At 31.4% G+C, this 22,732-nt stretch overlaps 1 protein-coding gene across 1 annotated transcript in view; it reads left to right on the forward strand.

The window, feature by feature from the left end:
- Positions 1–15,811, forward strand: part of hlk (hulk) — a 151,044-nt gene extending 135,233 nt beyond the window's left edge. Inside the window, exons 39-42 of the mRNA XM_076483714.1 lie at positions 1,114–1,296; positions 4,142–4,282; positions 12,465–12,647; positions 13,954–15,811. Of these exons, the coding sequence (XP_076339829.1) occupies positions 1,114–1,296; positions 4,142–4,282; positions 12,465–12,647; positions 13,954–14,123 (677 nt within the window). The 3' untranslated portion in view covers positions 14,124–15,811. The remainder of the gene's footprint in view (positions 1–1,113; positions 1,297–4,141; positions 4,283–12,464; positions 12,648–13,953) is intronic.
- Positions 15,812–22,732: the final 6,921 nt, after the last annotated feature.

The raw sequence follows: 22,732 nt of genomic DNA on the forward strand, positions 1-22,732 counted from the left end.
CTCTGGATGTTTTTCTCAGATGTCAGAAGAAGTGGCATCGGCCTCTGCAGGAGTCTACTCGTAATTCTGATTCAAATTTGACAATACACTATCTGGATGAGGAGTGCATAGTCCTTTTTTGATCAATATCAGTTTCATATATTGTTCATGAGAGGTGGTCCATTATCTTATAATTCCAAATGCAAAGTGGTCCAATGCTAGGTCCATGGTTGAGCACAGGTTCCTTGTCCTCTCCATAATTCCAAGGGCAAGCAGAATACTCCTTGTCCATTTGATTGGGAATTGAGATAAATGTTCATAATTTCAGACCAAATGAATTCTATTCCTTTGGTCAAGCATGGCACGATCTCGTAATTCCAAGTCTGTAGTATTGACTTTTGGACTTCTTCAGGTGGAGAAGAATGTTTCTTCACTTAGGAATTGCTTAATTTCTCTTTGTGATTCTGGTGGTGTAAAACACCTCAATCTATGGCTACAGGTTGAGATTCAGTAAAAAGAATAAATATGTATGGTTGAGGTTGGCCTATGCTGATGATTACTCATATTCTATTTCATCTCTGATATAGGAAATAAGTTCCAGTTGAGTAACATACCTGTTCTATATGTAGTGCAGTTCTCCCACTTTTATATCATTTTTTAACTTAGTACAATCCTGTTCTGCTTTCTGTAATAGATTGTGCCTACACTGGCCCCCTCACCTTCTCAATGTGGGATTCTAGCTATAGTGTCAGGTTAACATTTTCCTGAACTGAAAATGTATTTACAACAATAATTATCTCTACTGATGCTCTCCCACCCTACTTCCCCACTAAAAGTCAGTTTATGTCTTGAAAATGTGATTACATTATCTAAATAAGGTGTTATATACAATACCTAGATAGAGTGGGCATTGAAGTGGGTGGAGAGATTTGCAAATTACAATGGGGTTTAAAAGTCTGTAGCAGGCATTCTCAATACCTAGGTAGGTAAAGAGTAGAAACACTGGAGATTGGGAAATAGCAATAGTGTTAGCATAGAGAGATAAGTATTATTGGAAACACATTTTCAGGTTAGAAAACAGTTAACCCTCTTTTAAAAGGTTTTCATTATCTTGGTGCCATATGCTTTTTCCAGATGAAAATGATTGTGACGAATGTCAGCGAGCATTACAAGAACTGGAAAACATTGATGATGAAGCTGATCTCTTTGGAATTGATTTTGTTAAAATTAACGATGCAGAAGCAGCAGCCAAGTGGAATATACATCATTTTCCTACTTTAGCATACTTCAGGAAAAAAGTACCTTTGTTCTATGATGGTATGAAAAGTTTTCTATTGTTAAAATTTGATGAAATAGCTATTTCAGTAGTAAAACTGGGATCAATTCACACTATACATTTGTAAATCTAAAGTTCATACTAACACTGAATCTTCAACCTCAGTTTTCATAAAGCATTATGTAGTTACTGCAAAAAGATTCTAATGATTAATAGTAACTTGATCTGCACACTTTTACATGATGAAGAAAGCAATGAATGTCATTGATGCACAGTTTTAACTGACACTGTTATCTAAAATGTGACTTTATTAATTATCAAAGTACACATAGGCCTGGCATGGCCAAGCGCGTTAAGGCGTGCGACTTGTAATCTGAGGGTCGCGGGTTCGAATCCCGGTCGCACCAAACATGCTCGCCCTTTCAGCTGTAGTGGCGTTATAATGTGACGGTCAATCCCACTATTCGTTGGTAAAAGAGTAGCCCAAGAGTTGGCGGTGGGTGGTGATGACTAGCTGCCTTCCCCTAGTCTTACACTGCTAAATTAGGGACTGCTAGCACAGATAGCCCTCGAGTAGCTTTGTGCAAAATTCCAAAAACAAACAACAAACAAAGTACAGATATCAGTGATGTCGAGAAACCCACTTGTTGAGAAATTTATATGCAAAAACGGCTCGTTTGGGTTGAGAAAATATTTTACATAGAAGAGCGAACAACGTTTCGACCTTCTTCGATCATCGTCAGGTTCACAAAGAAAGAGGTAACTGACCGGAAACTGACCACAGTATTAGATGTTCGAATATATAAGATGTTTGAATATAATAGATGTTTGATTATATATTCAAACATCTAATACCGCCCTCTACATTCCGACATTCAGTTACACAACCCCTTTCAAACATGTGGTCAGCTTCGGTCAGTTACCTCTTTCTTTGTGAACCTGACGATGACCGAAGAAGGTCAAAATGTTGTTCGCTCTTCTATGTAAAATATTTTCTCAACCCAAACGAGCCGTTTTTGCATATAAAAGTACAGATATGTGATGTACAATTTTTATATAACAATTAACAGTCAGTATTAGGTAGGATATAATAACCTTGTTTCTTAATTACTAACTTCGTAAAAGAGAGCACTAGAATGTCAGACATTTATTTAAAATGTTCATGTTTGTTTATACACTTTAAACCAATCGAGTGAAAATTGTTTTGTTTTAGTGAAGCTTATAGCAAGAGTAGGTTGTGCTGGAACTTGCCTGAATTGTAAGAGCAAATGATGTTTCAAACACTGTGTTGAGACTTAAGACCTGAGCACATAAATCAAGATGTAATCTACTCCTACATTCCAGGTAGATCATTAAAGTTCACCAGACTTCAAACATTAACTGTCCTTACATCACCATAATGATTTGGTAACTACATACATATATTTCAGACGTGTTACAGAATATGATATCTTATAATGTTAGTAAATATACTATTTTTATAAGTATTTTAGTTTTCAAACACCATTTTGAAATTTTGGGTAATTAGTATTCAACTTTTCTCAGTTATTTGTCTTATGAAAATACTTCAATCTTACCTTATTATTATTAATGAACTGTTCTATATCATTTTGAAGAAACTGTTTTTACACAAAATGTAATACATTTTCATCAACATATCTTTTTAATGATCATGATGCAATAGCAGTTGCAATGTAAAAATAGTGTAGCAGTTTTGCACACACTTAACTTGGTACCATAGTATTTAGCAAGTTTTAAGTTTAGGATCATGCATAACAGGGATTCTAATAAATATTTTCCCTTGGTATGATATGTGTAATCAGGTTACCATTTTGATAAAACAATTTTAATTGGTCAAGCAAAAAATGTAAATTTACTAAATCTGATTAGACATGTCAGTTTTTGTTACCTGAGATAAAATTTGTAATTCTTTTATTTTGTTACTGTCATGATCAGTGAGCATCATTCAGAAGTTTAGCACATAGCTGCATATCAGATTTCAGAACATATGTAAAAATTGAAGTCTAAATTTGTTTCAGTCATTTGAAGTTCAGAATTATTTTAGAAATTCTATTTTGATAATTTGTAATATTTATTTAGTGTAATTTGTAAAGAAAAGTGAAAAAATAGTTCCAACCTTAATGTCTGTGTATCTCTGGGGAGTCTTTTATGTAAACAAGTCATTTATAAATTTTTATACTTTTTTCAACTGATCTCAAAATACAGGTTTATATATATATATGTTAAGAAACTAAAACCCTTCAAGAACATGATTATTCATGTCATATTTCTCATATGATTTTGTTTCTCATTATTATTATTATTAATTTACTACAACCTTAGTTAGTTCCTATTTTCTTATAGTATCACAGTTGTTGGTGTGAACATTTACTGATGATTGAATAGAACACATGTACTATTTATATCAGCATAGAATAAATAAAGTAATTTGAACAATAACTTTTGGCTTTGTGGGAAAGTTATTGTGCAAAAGAAAGTAGCCTAAATTGTAATTCAGAAGACTTAGAAACAAACTACTACTAATCTTTAAATATTTCATAGCTTATTTAGACATTTTTTGGGTTTTTTTGGCATATGCTGTCCAGAAGAAAGTGTTTGAATGTTTACTTTTGAATAGTTTTTATAAGGAATTTTTGCAAATTTTCATGATTAGACAGATAAATAGTTTGAATGAATGAACTTAAGCTTTGGTTTGAACATACTCAACTTTTGTCAGACATTGTACTCTATCTGCCTATAGTATGCTGCAAGTGTGCATAACCATAAAGAATAATATCAAAGTGTAAGTTCTGCCTGTTTTCAGAGTTACTTTGACACAATTTATATTTTGAATTTTAATATTTATGTTGATTACCACTCTATAAGGTGACCTTCAAGATGAAGACAGGATTTTGCAGTGGTTGACAAGTCAAGATGTGTTTGAGATCAAGGATGAAATTGAAGAGGTTAACAGGAAAATGCTAGAAAAGCTGCTAGAGGAAAATGATTTTGTGGCTGTTTATTTCTGTAAGAAGAATTTTAAGCCTATCAAATTCTCTAACCCATTTTAATTGTTTCTAAACTTGTCTTAAAAATGTGGCATTAAGAAATGACACATTTTTGAATAAATGATATGTGTAAAACATTATATTGCATTAATAATCAAAGCTTATCCTAAATTTTTCCATACTTATTATTGTAGTGTACACTTAACTCAGTTCATCTGCATAGTTTTATTTATTTCAATGTATCCATTTCAACTTTATTATGCTTAAATACACAAACACCTCCTTGTGAATGAATCATGTAACTTTTAGATTTATCACAATATTAGATAAGTATATTGTGACACTTGTTTTATGATATTTGATTATTCAAACACTTCTCTTAGATCCATAAATATTTTGGTTCTTTTTTTTAATTACATATAGCAGCTTACACTCTTGTATAGAAACCTTTGAGTTTGAGAATATTTTAAGCTTTCCCAATCCATTGGTTACTCAGATCACTCTGAATGCAAACTTCCAATTGAACATTAAAAATTTAAAATATGAAATATAATTGTAATTTCATTTCAACTCATAAACTTTATGGAATTTAGCTTTATATAATGCTTATTTAGTTTATTTCTTGAATTAAAATTCAACTTATATTGAAACTTTCACTTGCATCATATCAGACACCTAGATTATTTAATTTTTTTCCAGTTTCAATATTTTCTCTTAGCTTAACTATTAATTTATGTATCTATGCCATTTGTGTCTTCATGTGTAAACGTGTTGGTTGAACTCATATATATATTGTAATACCCTTGAAGTTTTAGAGAAATCTGAATTGTTCTCAATTTGGTAAGTATTGTAGCCTTGAGTTAACAACTTTCAGAAAAATAATAGTGTAATTTGTAAGTCTGTAGTCAAGAATACAGAGTTTTGAATACATTATATTAAAATTATTTTGAATATGCAAATGAGCAAGTCAGAAGAAAACTACAACTTATACAAAGACATGGTGAAACAACATACATCAAAACTATATTTTGACTGCTGTTTTGTAGGTAGTATGGTGGCACCAAATATTTTCTACTTTTGGAAAGGGTATATTACAGCCATCTCTGTTGCAAAACATTCATCCTTTCAGATCATAAACGTGTTAGAATTGGGGACTTAAATTTTCCTAGGAGGAAATCCCTTGTACTTAATGGCATTTGAAAATAGGAATACAAATCAACTTGGGGCATCAGAACTATCCATCAAAGAGACCTATAGCAAGTCATAACCCAGCAAAATGCAACATTTTGTAATGTGATTATCTACAAGCACAAATGGTAATGGAAGAAACTGTCTAAAGACAAGAGTATGGAAAGTAATAAAAGATGTCTATCTGTAAAATTAACACAATGTGATGCTTCCACAACATATCTGTTCAACTTGCATACTTCAAGTAACAGGATGATTAAATGCTCATTCTATTCCATGAGAAGACATTCCAAATACAGCCACTATGAATTTATCTGAGATCAAACTGTTTAAACAGGCACTGAGAAACCACTCTTCTCACACATTAGATGGGTTACAGGGGAGTGGTGTGCTTTAGATGTGACAACATTATGATGAAGCCTTTTAAAATGGAAACTTTGTTGTTGGGCTGTTGTCAAAAGCAGCTATTGGACAGAACTTAATCAGATATAGTGAGGCTTTAAGATTGTATTTGTATAATGTGTTCAATCTATGTACATTAGTTCTGGTATGTATATTAAGAAACTACATTAAGAAATATGAAGTTGGTCTAAATATACCCAATGGTAATAAACTAACTTGAAAAAAAAATATTTCCTTAACATTCAGAAGCCAGATTTTTTTTCTTAGTTCCAGTTGAATATTTTTAATTAATAATAATGTTTTTGTGTTATGTCATTTGGAAAGTTATAGGAATATTCTTCTAAAACAAGACATCAAGTAAGGATATTTATGTTTGGCAAGAACAATAAGCTAGTTGTGTGGTGACAGACTAGTCAGATAACATAAATCTTTTTTATTATTATTGAATATTTTATTAAGTTTATTGTATTTAATCAACTGCCACAGATACAAAAACTTCTTATTTATAGAAAGTAAACTGTAATCATTAGATATGAATTGATTCCAAACACCTGATAAAGGTAAGACCGACTTCATTATGAAAGATAAGGTCATTGATGATATATACATCTTTGTAAGAATAGTCATGTTTACATGATTTATAGCAGAAAAGTATTGCTTCATTTAATAAAACATAGTATTAAGAATATCAAACAAGTTAAAACTGTTTGATATATAAAATGAAACTTCGTAATGCACAATCAAAAATATATAAAAGGTAAAACAAAAACAAGTATTTTGTCATTTTTTTCCATAAAGGTTTCACAATACTAAATAAAATTTTACAGACTTTTTTAACTAAAACTAAACATTAATTAAAATTGTTTGTTTCGAGTGTCATGCACATTGATTTAATATTTCTACTGTGAAAATGTGAAAGGCTGGTGGGTATTTCTGGCACCCCTGCTGTCCTTAAAGAGTTATTATCATTATAATATGAAAGTGTGTACAACTTTTAGACACATGGTATAACATTACAAAGACCTCAGTCTCAGCTAGAAACAGTTTCTACAGCCTAAACATAAGCTGTGTTGTTATCTGTGTTATTCATATCACAGATTTGTATAGAGCACTGGTAATATGAGTATTAGGTAGCCATTACATTGACTTTTGATAAAAAATCGGTGAATATGCCAGACTACTATGTTATTGTAGAAAACAAACTGTAACTACTAGATATAAGCTGACCTTTAAATTTGTAGTACTTCTAAAACTGTTTATAATAATAGTAATGAAAAATAGGTTGGTGTTATTAACTTTCTGACTTTAATTCTTTCAAGATATTCAGGTGCACCAATATCCAACAGGTAGTGTCAGATATCGAAGTACGCAGCAGTTTATAAGGTTATTTAAAAAAGGGAATGAATGCATGTATTTTACACCCAGACTTGTGTGTATGTTCCAGCAGTCTGATATTCGAGACGTAATAGCAGATTCACCAAGAAATTCTCCTCCTTTCGCCTTGTTTCTAAATCTCCTCAGAGTTTTTCTGAATGCCTTGTAGTAATCCCAATCTTACTATGTAGAGTAATTTCAAATTTCTTGTCAGTCACAAGAGTCTAAAATTCCTAAGGTTAGGCATTACTTAATACCAAATCATACAGTGGGGTGAAAAGAAACTGAAGTTTCTGACCATCCATGGTTATATTTCAACTTGAATTTCTGCCATGCTTTGGATTGGATTGGAGAATGAACTGAACATTATCAGCAAAGGAAAAGAAGCAAGTGTAAATGAATAAACATTAATTTTCATTCACACAACAGTAGCACTTTACTGTATTCTTTAAAAATGCTGATAATATTCAAATTAAATTAGCAACAATCTACAGTTAGTTTCAAGAACAATTAGAAAGCACAATGGCATTAGATGAAGGTTTATCAGACTGCTAGGTCAAAACCAAACTTCTTAGTACAATATATCCCATTTCTAAGTTACTTATATCAACAACCATTCTCATAATACATTTCAAGCAAATCTTTACTCTTCACCCTTGAAATGAATGTAACTTCACTCCAGAAATAAGGAAGAAAATAGAAAACATAAAATATTTATGAGTGTCTAAGGAGGTGGCAAATGGCTATCAGTGCCCTTTAAAGAATGCCTCATTTTTCTGATAATTTCTGGGAGAGTTGGTTTAATCCCATGCAAAAATCTGGGATCAGGTCTACCATGGTGAACATAGTGCAGATGACCCATTATGCAGTTTTGCAATAAGAAAACACTAATATTTCCAATTTAGCATATTCCAAACAACATTTTTTCCTGATATATTTAAAGAAATAGTCCTAGTCCTTATTCCTCATTCAGTTGAATGAACCAAATGTCATCACTGCCCATGTGAAAATGATGCAAGACAGGCACCTGCTACAAGCATCTCTACTGCTGTGTGGCTGAGACACTAATAGTACACATCAAGGAAAGCCCTCATTATTCTCCAAAAGTCTCACAACACCAACATCCTGGTGTTATTAAATACAAGACATTGTGACACTTTAAGATATTAATCATTATCATATTTTCCATCAACCTCAACAGCTAGATGTAGACTGAAATGTTTTCAGTGAGTCTTGCTAGCCTGACCACATTGCAAAAATGTAACAATTTTTCTTAAGTATTCAGTTACATGAACATTCAACACATAAGTATCTAGGACCATATCTCATGGTTCAAAGGTTCATTTGCTAGCCAGGAATTTGAAGATAGTCCTAAACATTTGAAGTAATAATCACCTGACGATGACCGAAGAAGATTGAAACGTTCGCTCCTCTACATAAAAATTTTCTCAACCCATACCAGTCGTTTTTACATAAACATTTGAAGGTTCATCAGGTAGTGTTCAAACACAGTCAGAAGTTTCTTAATAAAAACTATTTGACATCATTGGGTAATAATTACAAATGTCACCCACATAGAAAATTTGATATTTTTATTTGTATAATGTCCACTGCTTACAGCACACCAATATGATGAACTTACTAGTTTTGTACCTGCATTGCTTAAATAATACAAACTGTGATTGCCTAGTGTACATGGTGTAGGAGGTGTATTACAGTAGAATAAGCTTATATATACCAACACAATTTAAATGTTTAATTAATTAACTGCTTTACGTTACTGAAACAATGGCTGTCCATTTTCTGTTTTGCTCAAGTCAGATATTTCTTTTAACTGGCTGCAATAAGGTGCTCTTTCAGTGCAAGCTAACTGTATGTAATTATTATATGCAACATCAAATATGTGTACATAAACAATTCACATTTTTGTTTTTATTTAAAATGTAAAACAAAAATTACTGTTCTGTTTAACATATTTTTTATTTTCAACTACATTTTTCATATTGTTTATATGGATTTCTATAAAATAAGAAGTTTTAAATTGAACATAAAATTTGTAAGTGAATTATGCAAGTTAATACTACCAATAGCTCAAGCCTTTGTTCAGTAATATGTTCTTCAAAGGTTAAAATCTACCCTTCATTACATAACTACAAGTATCTGTAATTCATGGCAAAACAACAACACAATAAATTGAGTAAGATATTGAAGAAGAGAAGCAAAAGTATAACATACCTAACAACTGAGGTTTTCAGTAACTGCAAAGTGCAATATAAACTGTGAACATTTAGCTGTTAAAGGATGTCTATACAAGACAAAGACGAGCAAGATGAATGATGTATTGTAAAGCTAAGTCAAAATGAAAAATTCTAGTGCAGTATCCTACATTTCTAGGTTAACATGCCAGTATACATTCAAACAAAATAAACCCCAATTTGTAATTACTTGAACAAGTCTCTACCACCTCTTGAAATAGTCTCACTGCAAGAAAGTATGACAGAAAAAACAGAATCAAATAATTATTAGCTTACTGAATAGTTTTAGTCTTATTTAACCTTACTTTAAACTCTGTGATTGTCTCAGAGTTTTAACCTTTCATGTCTTATGTACAAGGACACCATTTGCAACTAATACATATAGAACACCTACATGAAGATTCAGAAAGATTTACCTGAATATATCTTGTTATTGAAGGGTGAAATATGGCTTTATTTTTAATTGTGAAAATTATTATTCTATGTAATTCTAATTTTTATTAGATTTTTTTTGTTTAATATATCACTTCCTGTCAGATACATTAATTTTACATTTTTGTTTTAGTTACAGAATTTGTAATGTCATTACTAGTTTTTAATTTTGAAACCCATCTTATATTGTTAGTAGCACCCATTCCAGGGGATGTTAGTCTGTTTTACTGTGCAAAAAAAGTTGTGTTTAACACATAATAAGTTTATTTTATTTAACAAGTGTTTTTTACAACTGCTCTTTGTCAGGTTTGATATGAAAATGAATGTTGTTGGATACAATACAGTTCACAGTGAAGAATGTATATATAATACTGTAGAAAAATATTAAATTGAAACTATATGTTTCGACACACACAGTGTAACTGAATGAAGCAATATAACAGCTATGTATGTATCAAAAATGATACACATACACTTACATATATAAAAGTGTACTTGTATACATGTATAATAATATATAACCAATTATTAAGATACCCTATAAATAACAAATATATAATTTAAATATTCAACTATTGTGAATTAAGATATAACAGTGTAGTTTGTCTCTTAAAAACATTTCATTCAGACAGCAAGGAATTAAGTACTTAAGTTGAAAATAAAACTGTGTTGTAGAATTTAAAACTGTAAGTTGTCTTGTGAAAGGTGACTAAAAACTGTCGTATTTGGTACTACTGTGAGTAGGAAAGTTGGTTTTAGGACAGGATCACAGATGTTTGTGAAACTTACTCTCTGAATGTTTTGATATCTGTCTAATGTATAAAAACCCACAACTGGTACAATGGATACAGTAGCTAATGAAGTGTGATATACATTTGAAGTGGCTCTTAATGTGGTAAGTGGAACTTTGTGTATAAATATATGAATTCATCACCATTCTTACATGTGAGATATGCTGCATTGACATGGTTTTCTACCAGGCAACTGTCTTTTGTCAGTTGTATGTAATTTTGATAGTTTTTAAATTCCTTTCACATTTGCAAGACATAAGAGAAGAGTCAGTAAGCAAATGGAAAAAAGATATGTCACTCATTAGAGTGGTTGAATTATTCTGTATAATTCTATTAATATGCATGTTGAAAGGATGGGGAGGTCAGACCAAGGATGTTCTGGTTGTTTTAAGCTCAGGGGAAGATATTTTAGAGTATGTATATGAAATATCCAAGATTTTGCTTCTGGCATTTTAATTAACAGGTACAGGATAATTTCATTTTTCAAAGAAGTGTGTCATTTCATTGATCTTGAGTTTTAAGTCATTCTTATTAGAACAAAAGTGTCTAAGCCTTAAGAACTGGTCTATGGGAATGGTGTTTCTAGTTTTTTTTTTGGTATGGAAGAACTTTTAATTGATGTATGCATTGACTTCCAGTAGATTTGCAGTATAAAGAGATTTCAGTTATTTTGCCAAAAATATTTATTTCAATGTTTGTAAGTGAAATATAGTGATTACAAATATATTTGACAACTGTATAAAAAGACTAGATACAAGAAATGAATTAAGGGTTTTTCACAGCATGTTACTCAATATAAAATGCAATGACCATATCTAAAATGAAAATAATGTAATAAAACAGTAATTTATTGTTGATTTTCTTCTTCAACACAGTCAGTTAACAGTTAGCAAGTGAAAGACTTATCCTAGTTCCCTCGACTACTCCAGTCTGTTTCTGATAAAAATGGCCATTAAAGTAAAAAATATATGGTTTTAGCACCAACTCTGAAAGTCTTCGTAATATGTTGGTGACAGTACAGATATAGGTCTGGTTTTAGCAAAATATTTTAAAATTAGTAAATCAACTTATGTGTGTAAGAGGTTTAAAATGTGGCCTATTGACCAGAGGTGGTAGGATGTTATCAAAATAACTCAGTATTCATTCAGTGGGATATTTGCAGGTGTAAATTATGGGATGATCAAGATAAGTAAGTTTTTATCTTTTGATTCTTTAGAATAAATTTATGGCAGATGAAGGAAATTCGTTATTTTAAATCAGATCTTGTAAGACTTCTTTGTTACATTGTTGAAAGGGATGCATTAAATATTTTAGAGATTTGTTGAAACTGTTGTCATTTAGTTGTCTATTAACTTCTGTGTTTAAATCTCTACAGCACACAAAAATTGACTCCTCTAATGTCAATGAGCTTGACTACAATGTCAAGGCACATTTTATAGGACTTAAAATCTCCATATTCTTGTTTTGAAATATTAGCTTTATGTTTATGTTTCTAAAATTATCTTATCAAACTTGACAAAGAACAGTTGCTCAAAATGTTAAATAACAATTTTACTTTTCTGGATATGTGTTAAAAAAAAAATACTTTTCTGTTATAAATAATTAAACCCCTACTCTTAATCAAAAATGTATAATGATATTTTGAAGATTATAACTATATTTTTATAATATTTATTACATGCTGTCCATTATCAGTCTTTTCATTAGAGCACATGTATAATGATTTATCACTGAATATGATTTATGTGAACTTTGGCAGATGACAGCAACTGCATCAAGTGTGACGAAGTTCTTCAAGAACTTGAGACAATTGATGATGAAACTGATGAACTAGATATTATGTTTGTTAAGATTAAAGACCCACGTTATGCCCGAAAATATGGGATTACTAATTTACCAGCTCTTGTTTACTTCCGTCGCAAGTTCCCTTCAATTTATCGAGGTAGCTTTTTTTAGCTTATTCTACTTGTAAGACTTTCTGTGTGTCATTTATAATAAAAACGAATAATTTCATGATTTCTCTACTAAATCACAGCAGAATAGATATTGTTATGCTTTTTACCCTCTTTTTTATTTTTACAGAAAATTTACAACCCAAAAGTTGATTTTTCCTTAAAGAATTTGTGCTGCTTTTAATGTTCATAATTTATATTATGATTATTGTGTATCTTACTTCTTGTGTTAATGTTTAAGCTACGTTTACAACACAGCAACTGGTCCTATAATGATCTTTTTTTTTTTGTACCTTGCATCCTGTGATTATTTTTACTCTACATTTTAGAGGCAAAATTTCCAGTAAATTGGTAGTTTCCTGGTTTTGAAAACATACTGCTAGCTGTTCACAAAACTGGTACACATCTAATGTGCAACATGATTTGGAGGCTGAAAATGAGATTTTTTTCAAATATACCATGGAAACCTTTTTTATAAATCATGGAATTAAAACTAAAGCCTTAATGTGTACTAGGCTAGTGGCAAACAGTCTCTCTAAAACAGGCACGGAGCTGCTCATCAGATTAGTGTCAGTTTAAATTTTAGCTTGACATTTTTTTATCGTGTTCATTTCAAGATGAAAATACCACTGCAAGCAAGTCAATGATGAAAATGTACATTACATAGAATAATTAAAAGTTGTTTTAAATCAATAGTTTCTTACCTAGAAATGCATCAAATTGAAAAATTAATGATCTTGAAGGAATTAAATGTCCCGTAGTGGAAAGTTAGTTTGCAAATATCAAAGCTACTCAATACAGAAGCAGTAATGTTAATATTTATATTACTTCTGATGAATATCTAAATATAAGTTAAAATACAACAAATTAAAAAAACCCTCATTATGGACTCAGCTTTGCGTGTTGTTAACCTCCAGATTTTGTCAAAGAGACCTCTTCTTATTTCTGTACATTTGCAAGATGGCAGTCGATCCTTTTATGATCTCTGTTTAATTTTAAACTACCTTGTTAATACTACACTTGTTTTTGTTGTGAACACTGTGTACCCTGTACTTTATTTTTAAACTACCTTTACAACACTATGGTTGATTCTATTGTGACCACTGCACACTGTGATTATTTTTAAGCTACACTGAAGAAACAACAGTTGATGCTTTCTATAAATCTGTTTTTATTAGTTTTCTAAGTTAAATTTGCAATGCAAAATCTGCTCCTGAGCTATTTGCTATGCAATATATGTTTATTTCAGTATTACTTTGTATGAGAGTACATCTATGCCTCTTTCTGTCTTCTCAGGTGATCTCATGGATGAAAATCAAGTTCTAGAATGGCTTCAGAAAAACCGCTATCGACATCCTGAATTAAATCTCTTTATGTATGCTCTTGGAGCAATCACAACTGCTTTTATACTCTACACTTTGTTCCTCATGTTTTGCTTCCGTGGAAATAAGGATAAGCGAGACTGAAATCTCAAATAAAAGACCTGTATGTGTTCCTAAAACAAACACAATTTATGTGTGCGTGTGTGTGCTGCTGAGATATGGCCTGGCCAGCTCACATCTTGTGCCTTCTAACCCATGAGAAGGGAACTTATTTTCCATGAAATGTACACATATTAGGAAATTTATAAAAATTCCAAGATTTTACTTGGTTTAAGTACTTACAATTTAGCCTTTTAAAACATAGCAATAAAATGTTCTTTCATCATCTCAAATCATTTTATTTTTACTGAATTTTTAAATCTAATTCTTCTTGAAAACATTGCATTTGTTTTGCAGGATATAAGCAGAAAAGTGTTTTAAAATTACTCACTTAAATTATTTATGACAAAACATTTATATATTCCTTAGATTCAAACAAAAGTTTAAGTGTTTTACAAGAACAAGTTTATTAGCTGTTAATGTATAATTTTAAAAGAAAAAATGTATTGAAAAGCTTCAGACATCTCTACAGCTAGTATTTGTATAGATATAATAACATTTGTAAGCTGAACATAGGACTGATTTTATTTGTAGCATATTGACGTTTTTACTGTACTATAGTGACAGAAGGTGTTATTGTTGAATCATGTTTATTAAGTGAGGAAGAAAGCTCATATTCACAGTTTGGTTATTTGAAGAAAAAAATGTAAATTTCAGATTATCAGAAAATTCAACTAAATTATTTTTCCTCCACAACAATTTATACAAACAAGATTGGTATATAAGGAATTATTTTAATCATAAAGATATGTTGTGGGGATATTTAACATGTTATTGTAAACTATTAAGCAACTGTTAGCAGTGAAAAGGCATTTGCCTAGGAAAACCTAAAACGTTTTCCATCATATTTGATTTTGGGAGCCCAAAAACTACTTGTAGGGACAACAAATGTCAGTGAATTGAAAGTTTTGAGAGCCAAATCATCTGTCTGTGGGAATAGCAAAACATTCTAGTGATGACAATGTTTTTTTGACCTAAAACACAGCTTGTAAGGTTAACATATATTGCTGAAGTTTGATTAGGTGAAATTGTTTTAACATTGCAGTTGTCTACAGAGCCTGGCAAGAGTTATTAAATGACAGCAATTCAGATAATTTTTCATGTACACATAAATCATGGAAAAAGAAAATACTCAGCTCACACACACACTTAAAGACCCAATCAAGCAGTAAAACTCCTGTCTCTAGTCAGGCTTTTTAATTTTATCACAGTAGTTTTGTTGTGTATGTGTATATCTCAGTTGTTACACAAGCTCTCTTTGTACATTTTTTGTCTAGAATCAGTCTTTTGTTTCTCTCTAAAAAGGTTAAAGCCTTGGGACTATGATAAATACATATCATGTCATCAATGATACCATAAATAAAAGAAAAAGATTCTAAGGTCCACATGTACTTTCATCTCATTGCCTTGTTTTAAAATGTACTGTAGGAATGTTGTAGCTGTAGGACATGCAGGATTACAGTTCAGTGATCAACTAATGAGTGTGGTTTGAACTCTACAAAACGTTTCAGAAGAGCTTTACTAATTTGGTTTGTGAAGGTACCAAATTTTGTGTGATTGTTTTATTTTTGTGAATCCTTGCTTATCAGACTCACTCTCTTTGTACTACTACTACTTCCTTTGTCATCTGTATGTCTCCTGCTTAAAGCCAATAAAATGATTCTACATAAAAATTCTGCTTATATGTTTCATTTTTAAAAACCTCCTTAGGACCTTGAAATAAAAAAGAATCTTGTTACACATTTAATTCATGTGTGAGACAAAAATGTATTTTGAGGTTTTCCACACACCTTTACAAAATTAGCACTATAAATTCCTTTATAACAAAAGTAAACCCCTCAGGAAACCATATAATATAGTCAAAAATACCCATTAAGATTGGTCATTCCTTTTTAGGTGAACAACATTTTATACTAAAGTCGCAAATTATAAGAGCAATTAAAACTCCAAACGATATTTAAATCACTCTTCAGAATTCAAAATATATTCAGATTTAAGATTATATATTGATATAGGTGTTGTGGGTTAGTGCCATTTACATTTGCAAATAAATAGGAATATCAAGTAGAACTGGAAAAAACAACTGAAATCCTCTGGAGTCTGTAATTTGCATAGACAGTAAAAACAGTAATCACCCCCACTTTGAGGTCATCTCATTTTGATAATCAAGTAATGAACTTTTAAATTAAAATCTAAATAATAAATTTGTTACAAATAGGCTCCTTCTGAATAACTTATACAATTCTATTAAACTTTACATTGTACTTTAATTTCTTTTTATAAAATATTGGAAGTTAATAATCTGAAAATCTTTGAATCTTATACTTTACCTTGTTTAATATATCTTGGTAAAGATGGGATGTATTACAAAACATCAGAGTATTAAATGCTATTGTACTTTTAATCATCATTAATCTTTTATTCCTTTTAATGAATCTGTGGTTTAAACAGCTTTGTAAAATTTCAACCAGAGATTATGTGCAAAACTGATTACATCTCTTCACAAAACACCTTAATTAAAAGTTTCACTCTCAAATTGTCTTCAATGCTTTTACATTTTTACTTCTGTAACACTGCTGTCCAAATGTTTTGTCAGAAGAATAACTTTAAGACTATTTAAATCTCCTGTTATGGAAACTGCTTCTCATGTTTCAACAAGAGATTATCATAAGGATTGTTTTTGTCTTCACGTTATTACCTATGTTTTAAAATTCCCCAATGCATAAACTTGGAGGTTGTTTATATTACATATGAAACATTTTGTTTAACTTTCTTCAAAACTCTTTACCTCTTCACACATATAACACTGTTACCAAAAGCTTAAGTGAGTGGATGCTTTCAAGGTTGTCTACATCTTTATATACTACTATCATTTCTATCTAAGGTTTCAGCCAGGGAATTGTGATGCTGCTCACAGCTTTACACATGAAATACTTCTATCTAAACTGTCAGTGAGCTTTCAAAGTTGTTTACAACATAATAAGCAGAGCACTTCTATCTAAACACTTCAACCAGAAATTCTCATCAAGGTTGCTTAAATCTTCACATATAAAATACTTCTTCTGAAAGTTTCAGCCAGTGATGGTCTTCAAGGTTGGTTATATCTTTTCATAGACTACCTATATATAAGTTTCAGCTGGAGATTGTCATCCAGGCTGCTTCTTTTCAAAAAAAAAAAAAAAACTACCACATAAAGTTTCAATAAGAGTTTCTTATTAGTGGTGTGCATTTTCTCTAAAACACTTTTGTCCAATTTTCTAGCAATGATGGTCTTTTACATATTTGTACAGAAAACATCTAAATTTTCAGCCTATGCTTAATTTTCAGAGTTCTTTATACCTTCTCACAGGATATTCCTATCTAAAATTGCAGCTGGTGATTATCTTTAAAGCTATTTATGTATTATCTAACACTCCTGTTTCAAGATTAACTTTCACATTATCAAGAGATTACCTTAAGATTAGTTTACCAATCTTCACATGCAGAATAAATTAATCTAACATTTGAGCTTGAGATGTTATCCTCAAAGCTATTTAGTTCTTTTTTTAAATACATCAAACTTTTTAACCAGATATTGTTTTCCATGCTGCTTGCACTCTTAAAATGTAGATCATGTAGTGTCAACCATAGATTATTTTCAGTCCTGTATATATGATTACTGTTGTCTAAACCTTTAGTTAGAAAATACTTTTAAGACTGTTTATATCTCCACATAAAGAAATCATTATCTGAAGTTTCAATGAGAAATTATCTTAAATGCTGTTTCCATCTTCATCTAAAACTATTTATGTAAACATGTCACCCATAGTTTATGTTGGTAACTGTTTAGATCATAGTATATGAAATACCTCTATATAAAATTTAAATAAAAGATTATCTCCACGACTGACTACACCTTCACATCTGGAAGGCTGTTGTAAAATTTGCAGTAAATGATTATCTTCAAGGCTGTTTAGATCTTATTGGATACTGCTATCTAAAATTTCAGGGTTGTTTTGAATTTCATGCAAAGCTACACAAGGGCTATCTGATTTAGCCATCCCTAACTTAGCAGCAAAAGGCGAGAGGAAAGACAGCTAGTCATCACCACCCACTGCCAACTCTTGGGCTACTATTTTACCAATAAATAGTGGAATTGACCATTACATTATACTTCCTCATGGCTGAAAGGGGTGCATATTTGGTGTGACAGGAAATTGAACCCACAACCCTCAGATTGCAAGTCAAGAGACCTAACCACCTGGTCATGCTGGGCCTAAAGTTTCCTCCTGTCACTGTATTAAAGTCTGCTGCTTACATCCATACATGTACATATCCACTGTCTAAAGTCTGAAATAGAGATTTTTAAAGATATTTATATCTCCATACACATAAGTTCCTACTTTATAAAATTTGATCCAGTGAATCTTCAAGGCTGATTCATACCGAACATTACTACTCAAATGTTTAGCCAGAAAACATTCTTGAGACTGTTTACATCTAATATCATGGAACAATACTATTCTGAGCTTCAATTATTTTATCTCTAAAACAACTAGACATTTGATTATCTAATATGCAGAAAAAGAAAAGTGTAATGATATGTCATGTGGTGGGTACGTTAACTGTTGGAATTTTGACTATTACTACCATTCACAGATTATTTATATTAAATACAGGAATGCAGTGGCAAGTGGAGCATGCAGCCACTTACTCAAAGAAGTTTACAGTTAAAGTAAATAATCTGACACTGAGACTAAGATTCACACAATAAAACTTTTAATATGCTTTTCAGAATATTCTGTTACAATCAATTAGTATAATAAATTTCAATAAACTAACATCTGCATACATTTGTTCAATACTTAAAGCATGTGAAATGCCCAGAATGCTTCATTCCTCCCGTTTTTAGAAATTTTTATCCTTGATAACAAATTTCATCATCAATAATCTCTGTTTTCACCTTTCTATTCGTATGTGGGACAACACTTACAATATTTTCTCTAATATTCTGCTTTTTAGTCAGTCTATAGCTAAGTAACAAGCTACTACTTTTACTCCTTTACTTTCTAACTATCTTCATAATTAAATTGATCCTTAGTATACATTCATACTTTCTGTTCATTTCTACTAGCAGCTCTAAACATTAATCACATATACTTTGCTTGTAATCTTGTCTAACAACAGTTAACACATTCTATAATACTTAATCACAAATAGCACAATCATAGTGGTCAATAATGTGCTTCTTTCTCATTGTATCATACGTACTTACATAGTTACTTCATACAATAAACTAAAAATTAATATTACTATCTCATAACTAGGTTAATATAATTTAACAATTAGATCAAATTGAAGATCATCACATGACAATCAAACAACATTCTCTTTCTTCACATTCTTCAGGCATTCTAGTCACTCTGTCTTCTCTTAATGTTCTTGTCTTCCAATGTATGGCAGAATAAACAAAACACTGGTTCATCACTATAAAGAATCCATTGATATAGTACACAGGCCTTCCATTTAGCACAATCTTCAAATAGCTGTATGTAATAATTGCATATTATAGGACTGTCATGGGTCAAATGTCTGTATGCCAGACATTCAAAGTTCTCGAGGTTCACACACATTACACCAGTCATTTGAGCAATAAGCCTTGTCTTCTTCAGTACTTTTGAGTAGATCACAGTATAAGTTTGATTTATATCACAACAGATGTCAATTAATTCTGGAAAGTCATGTTGTCTTTCTTCCCACTCCAACTTGTGCAGGTATATTGTACACCACATTATGTGTCTTTTGTCTTCATCAGATAACATTTCCCTCAGGAACAGTGCTTTGAAATTATAGTTGTCTTGTCACCAGGTGCAGGTATCCTTGATGGCCAACTCCTTCACAACATACATGTCTGCTATTATGAACCCTTCAACTTCTATTATAGCAACTCTGTCTTTTCTTTTCCAGGAGTTGTATTCTCCTAGTTTGGTGAAACCCAAACATGGTCAACATAACAATATTTCCAATCAAGATCTTGTCCACTTTTTCATCATTGAACCAATACATCTTGATTGGTTCCTAATCACTCTCATTTATCATCACGAACTGAAGATGTGGTAATTCATGTGCACTTTAATCTGTTGCCTAGCACATTCTGCTTAAGTTTTCTTTCAAAAACATGAATAGTATTTTCCTCACTACTGTAGTGTCATCTCTCGCTTTCTGTCCTCTCTCATTATTGACTACATCTTATCTAGTAGTGTTACTTCATAATTTTTTCATCGTCATCTCCAGCTAACTAATCTTGTTCTCCTAATGTTTGGTTCTCGAACTTTTCGTAATCATCAAATTTCTAATTCTCATTCTAGTCATCTCTGAATCCTCAAAATTTTCACATCTTGATTCTTGAACTTTTTGTTTATTTGTTTTTTCTAATCCTATTAATATTGCATAATAATTTTGATCTATAACATTCACTTTATAACCTCATTGATTGGTTAAACTAGTTCAAATTCTGTGATCAGTCTATAAGAAATCCATCAACGCCATAATTATTGATATATGATCACCATCATCTAATTCAATCACTTCAATGGCCTCTGAATAAGACAATTTTCTATCATTGCCTGGCCCTGTTCTGGTTTTCTTTTTGAATTTACACAGCCCATCTAACTTCCAAAATTTCACTAAAGTAAATTCTTCATAAACTGCATATAACACTATAGTTACTAGTACCACTACTGCATATAATGTTATCATCACTGAATTAGACAGCTTCCACTTCTTTTCTTTTTTCTGCTGAGCTATGAAATGGGCTACATGCTGTTGAAATTCTTTGATACTTATTCCTGCTCTCCTATAGGGCAAGTCTTGAATATCCCCTAATATGGCTGTCAGTTATTTAAGGTCTGAAACTACATTTACGTTCTAAATTAATTGTGATTCATTCATAGTTAATAGTTCTTGCCAATCAGATATTATTATATTTAAAGATATTCCTGTATACTTAGTTTTACTCTCTAACACTAGATGGTAGTGTGATCTCTTGACCATGATCAGAAAGTTTCTAACCAGTGTAAGGTAATCACTATTATTTAATTACTTTAGTCTAGTAATCAAATTGATGTATGTTTGATTTAGGGCATACCACTGATAAGGTAAGTTCATTTTTTGCATTAAACAAATGGCCTGGTATGGACACTCAATTCGTAATCTGAGGGTTACAGGTTTGAATCCCTATCACACCAAACATGCTCGCCCTTTCAAATGTGGTGGTGTTATAATGTTACAATCAATCCTATTATTCATTTGTAATAGAGTGGCCCAGTTGGCAGTGGGTAGTGGTGACTAGCTGCTTTCTCTCTAGTCTTACACTGCTAAATTAGGGAAGGCTAGCATAGATAGCACTCATGTAGCTTTGTACAAAATTCAAACCAAAGAAACATTAAACAACCAAATTCCTTGGGCCTTTGTTTTATAGAAGTGAAATGGTTTTGGAATAATTACTCTCTTTTTTTACATAGCTCAGATATTCTATCCTTAATTCCTGCAAATGTTACAAACCCTAATGGGTACTGAATAAATTCCTTATTAAAATTTCCTTCTTCAACAAAAGTCCTACTCATCTTATTTTCTACCCAAATAATACTTACATTCTGTCCAGCAACGCCTCTGATTGTCAATAACACAATGATCCTGGTAACCCTGTAGATATGTCTACTACTAATATGCATAAAAATTAAAAATATAATAAGCATATATAACATACACAATTCTACTCATACATGTCTTATCCTACATACTTAATTCTAATTACAACTACCTAATTATTGTATCATGTTATTAAGGGCCTGGCATGGCCAAGTAGTTAGGGCACTTGACTCGTAATCTGAGGATCGTTGGTTCGAATCCCGGTCACACCAAACATGCCCATTCAGGCTTGATGGCATTATAATGTGACAGTCAATTCCACTATTCGATGGTGAAAGAGTAGCCCAAGAGTTGGTAATGACTAGCTGCCTTCACTCTAGTCTTAAACTGCCAAATTAGGGACAGCTAGCGCTGATAACCCTCGTGTAGCTTTGCGCCAAATTCAAAAACAAACAAACAACCACATTATTAAAAGCTTCTAACATACTATTCTTTTTATTCGAGTTAACGCTAAGTACGTTATCATCATTTTAAAGTCTATGTACAACTACTTGAGATTTAAAGCTCATTTGTTTCGTTGTAGGTGTAGGGATCATTTTTGGTTGAATCGGTACAGGACCACATGATCCAACATTATAGCCATCAATCACTGTTATCACTAGACTACTTGAAACATTATCGTCATTATCAACATCACTAGCTGGGCCATCTATTATGATAACCTCATTTCCTAATCTGTTATTAGTGCCCTCTAACTCTAGGGTTTCTACCTTTGTCTCGATTAATTCTCTTTCGTTTCAAGATAATTTAAGCTCACTTGAATCATCAGTTTTTACTTCTAGATTCTCATTTTGATTATGTTTCTTGGTCTTGTCAGCCATATATTCATACTAGTGAGGTTTATACCATTTTACTTTCTTTAATCTATTAGTATGTACCAAATGTTTACTATTTCTACGTTCTCT

This window comes from Tachypleus tridentatus, chromosome 13 (genome assembly GCF_004210375.1).
Source record: "Tachypleus tridentatus isolate NWPU-2018 chromosome 13, ASM421037v1, whole genome shotgun sequence".
In the NCBI taxonomy this organism is placed as follows: domain Eukaryota; kingdom Metazoa; phylum Arthropoda; class Merostomata; order Xiphosura; family Limulidae; genus Tachypleus; species Tachypleus tridentatus.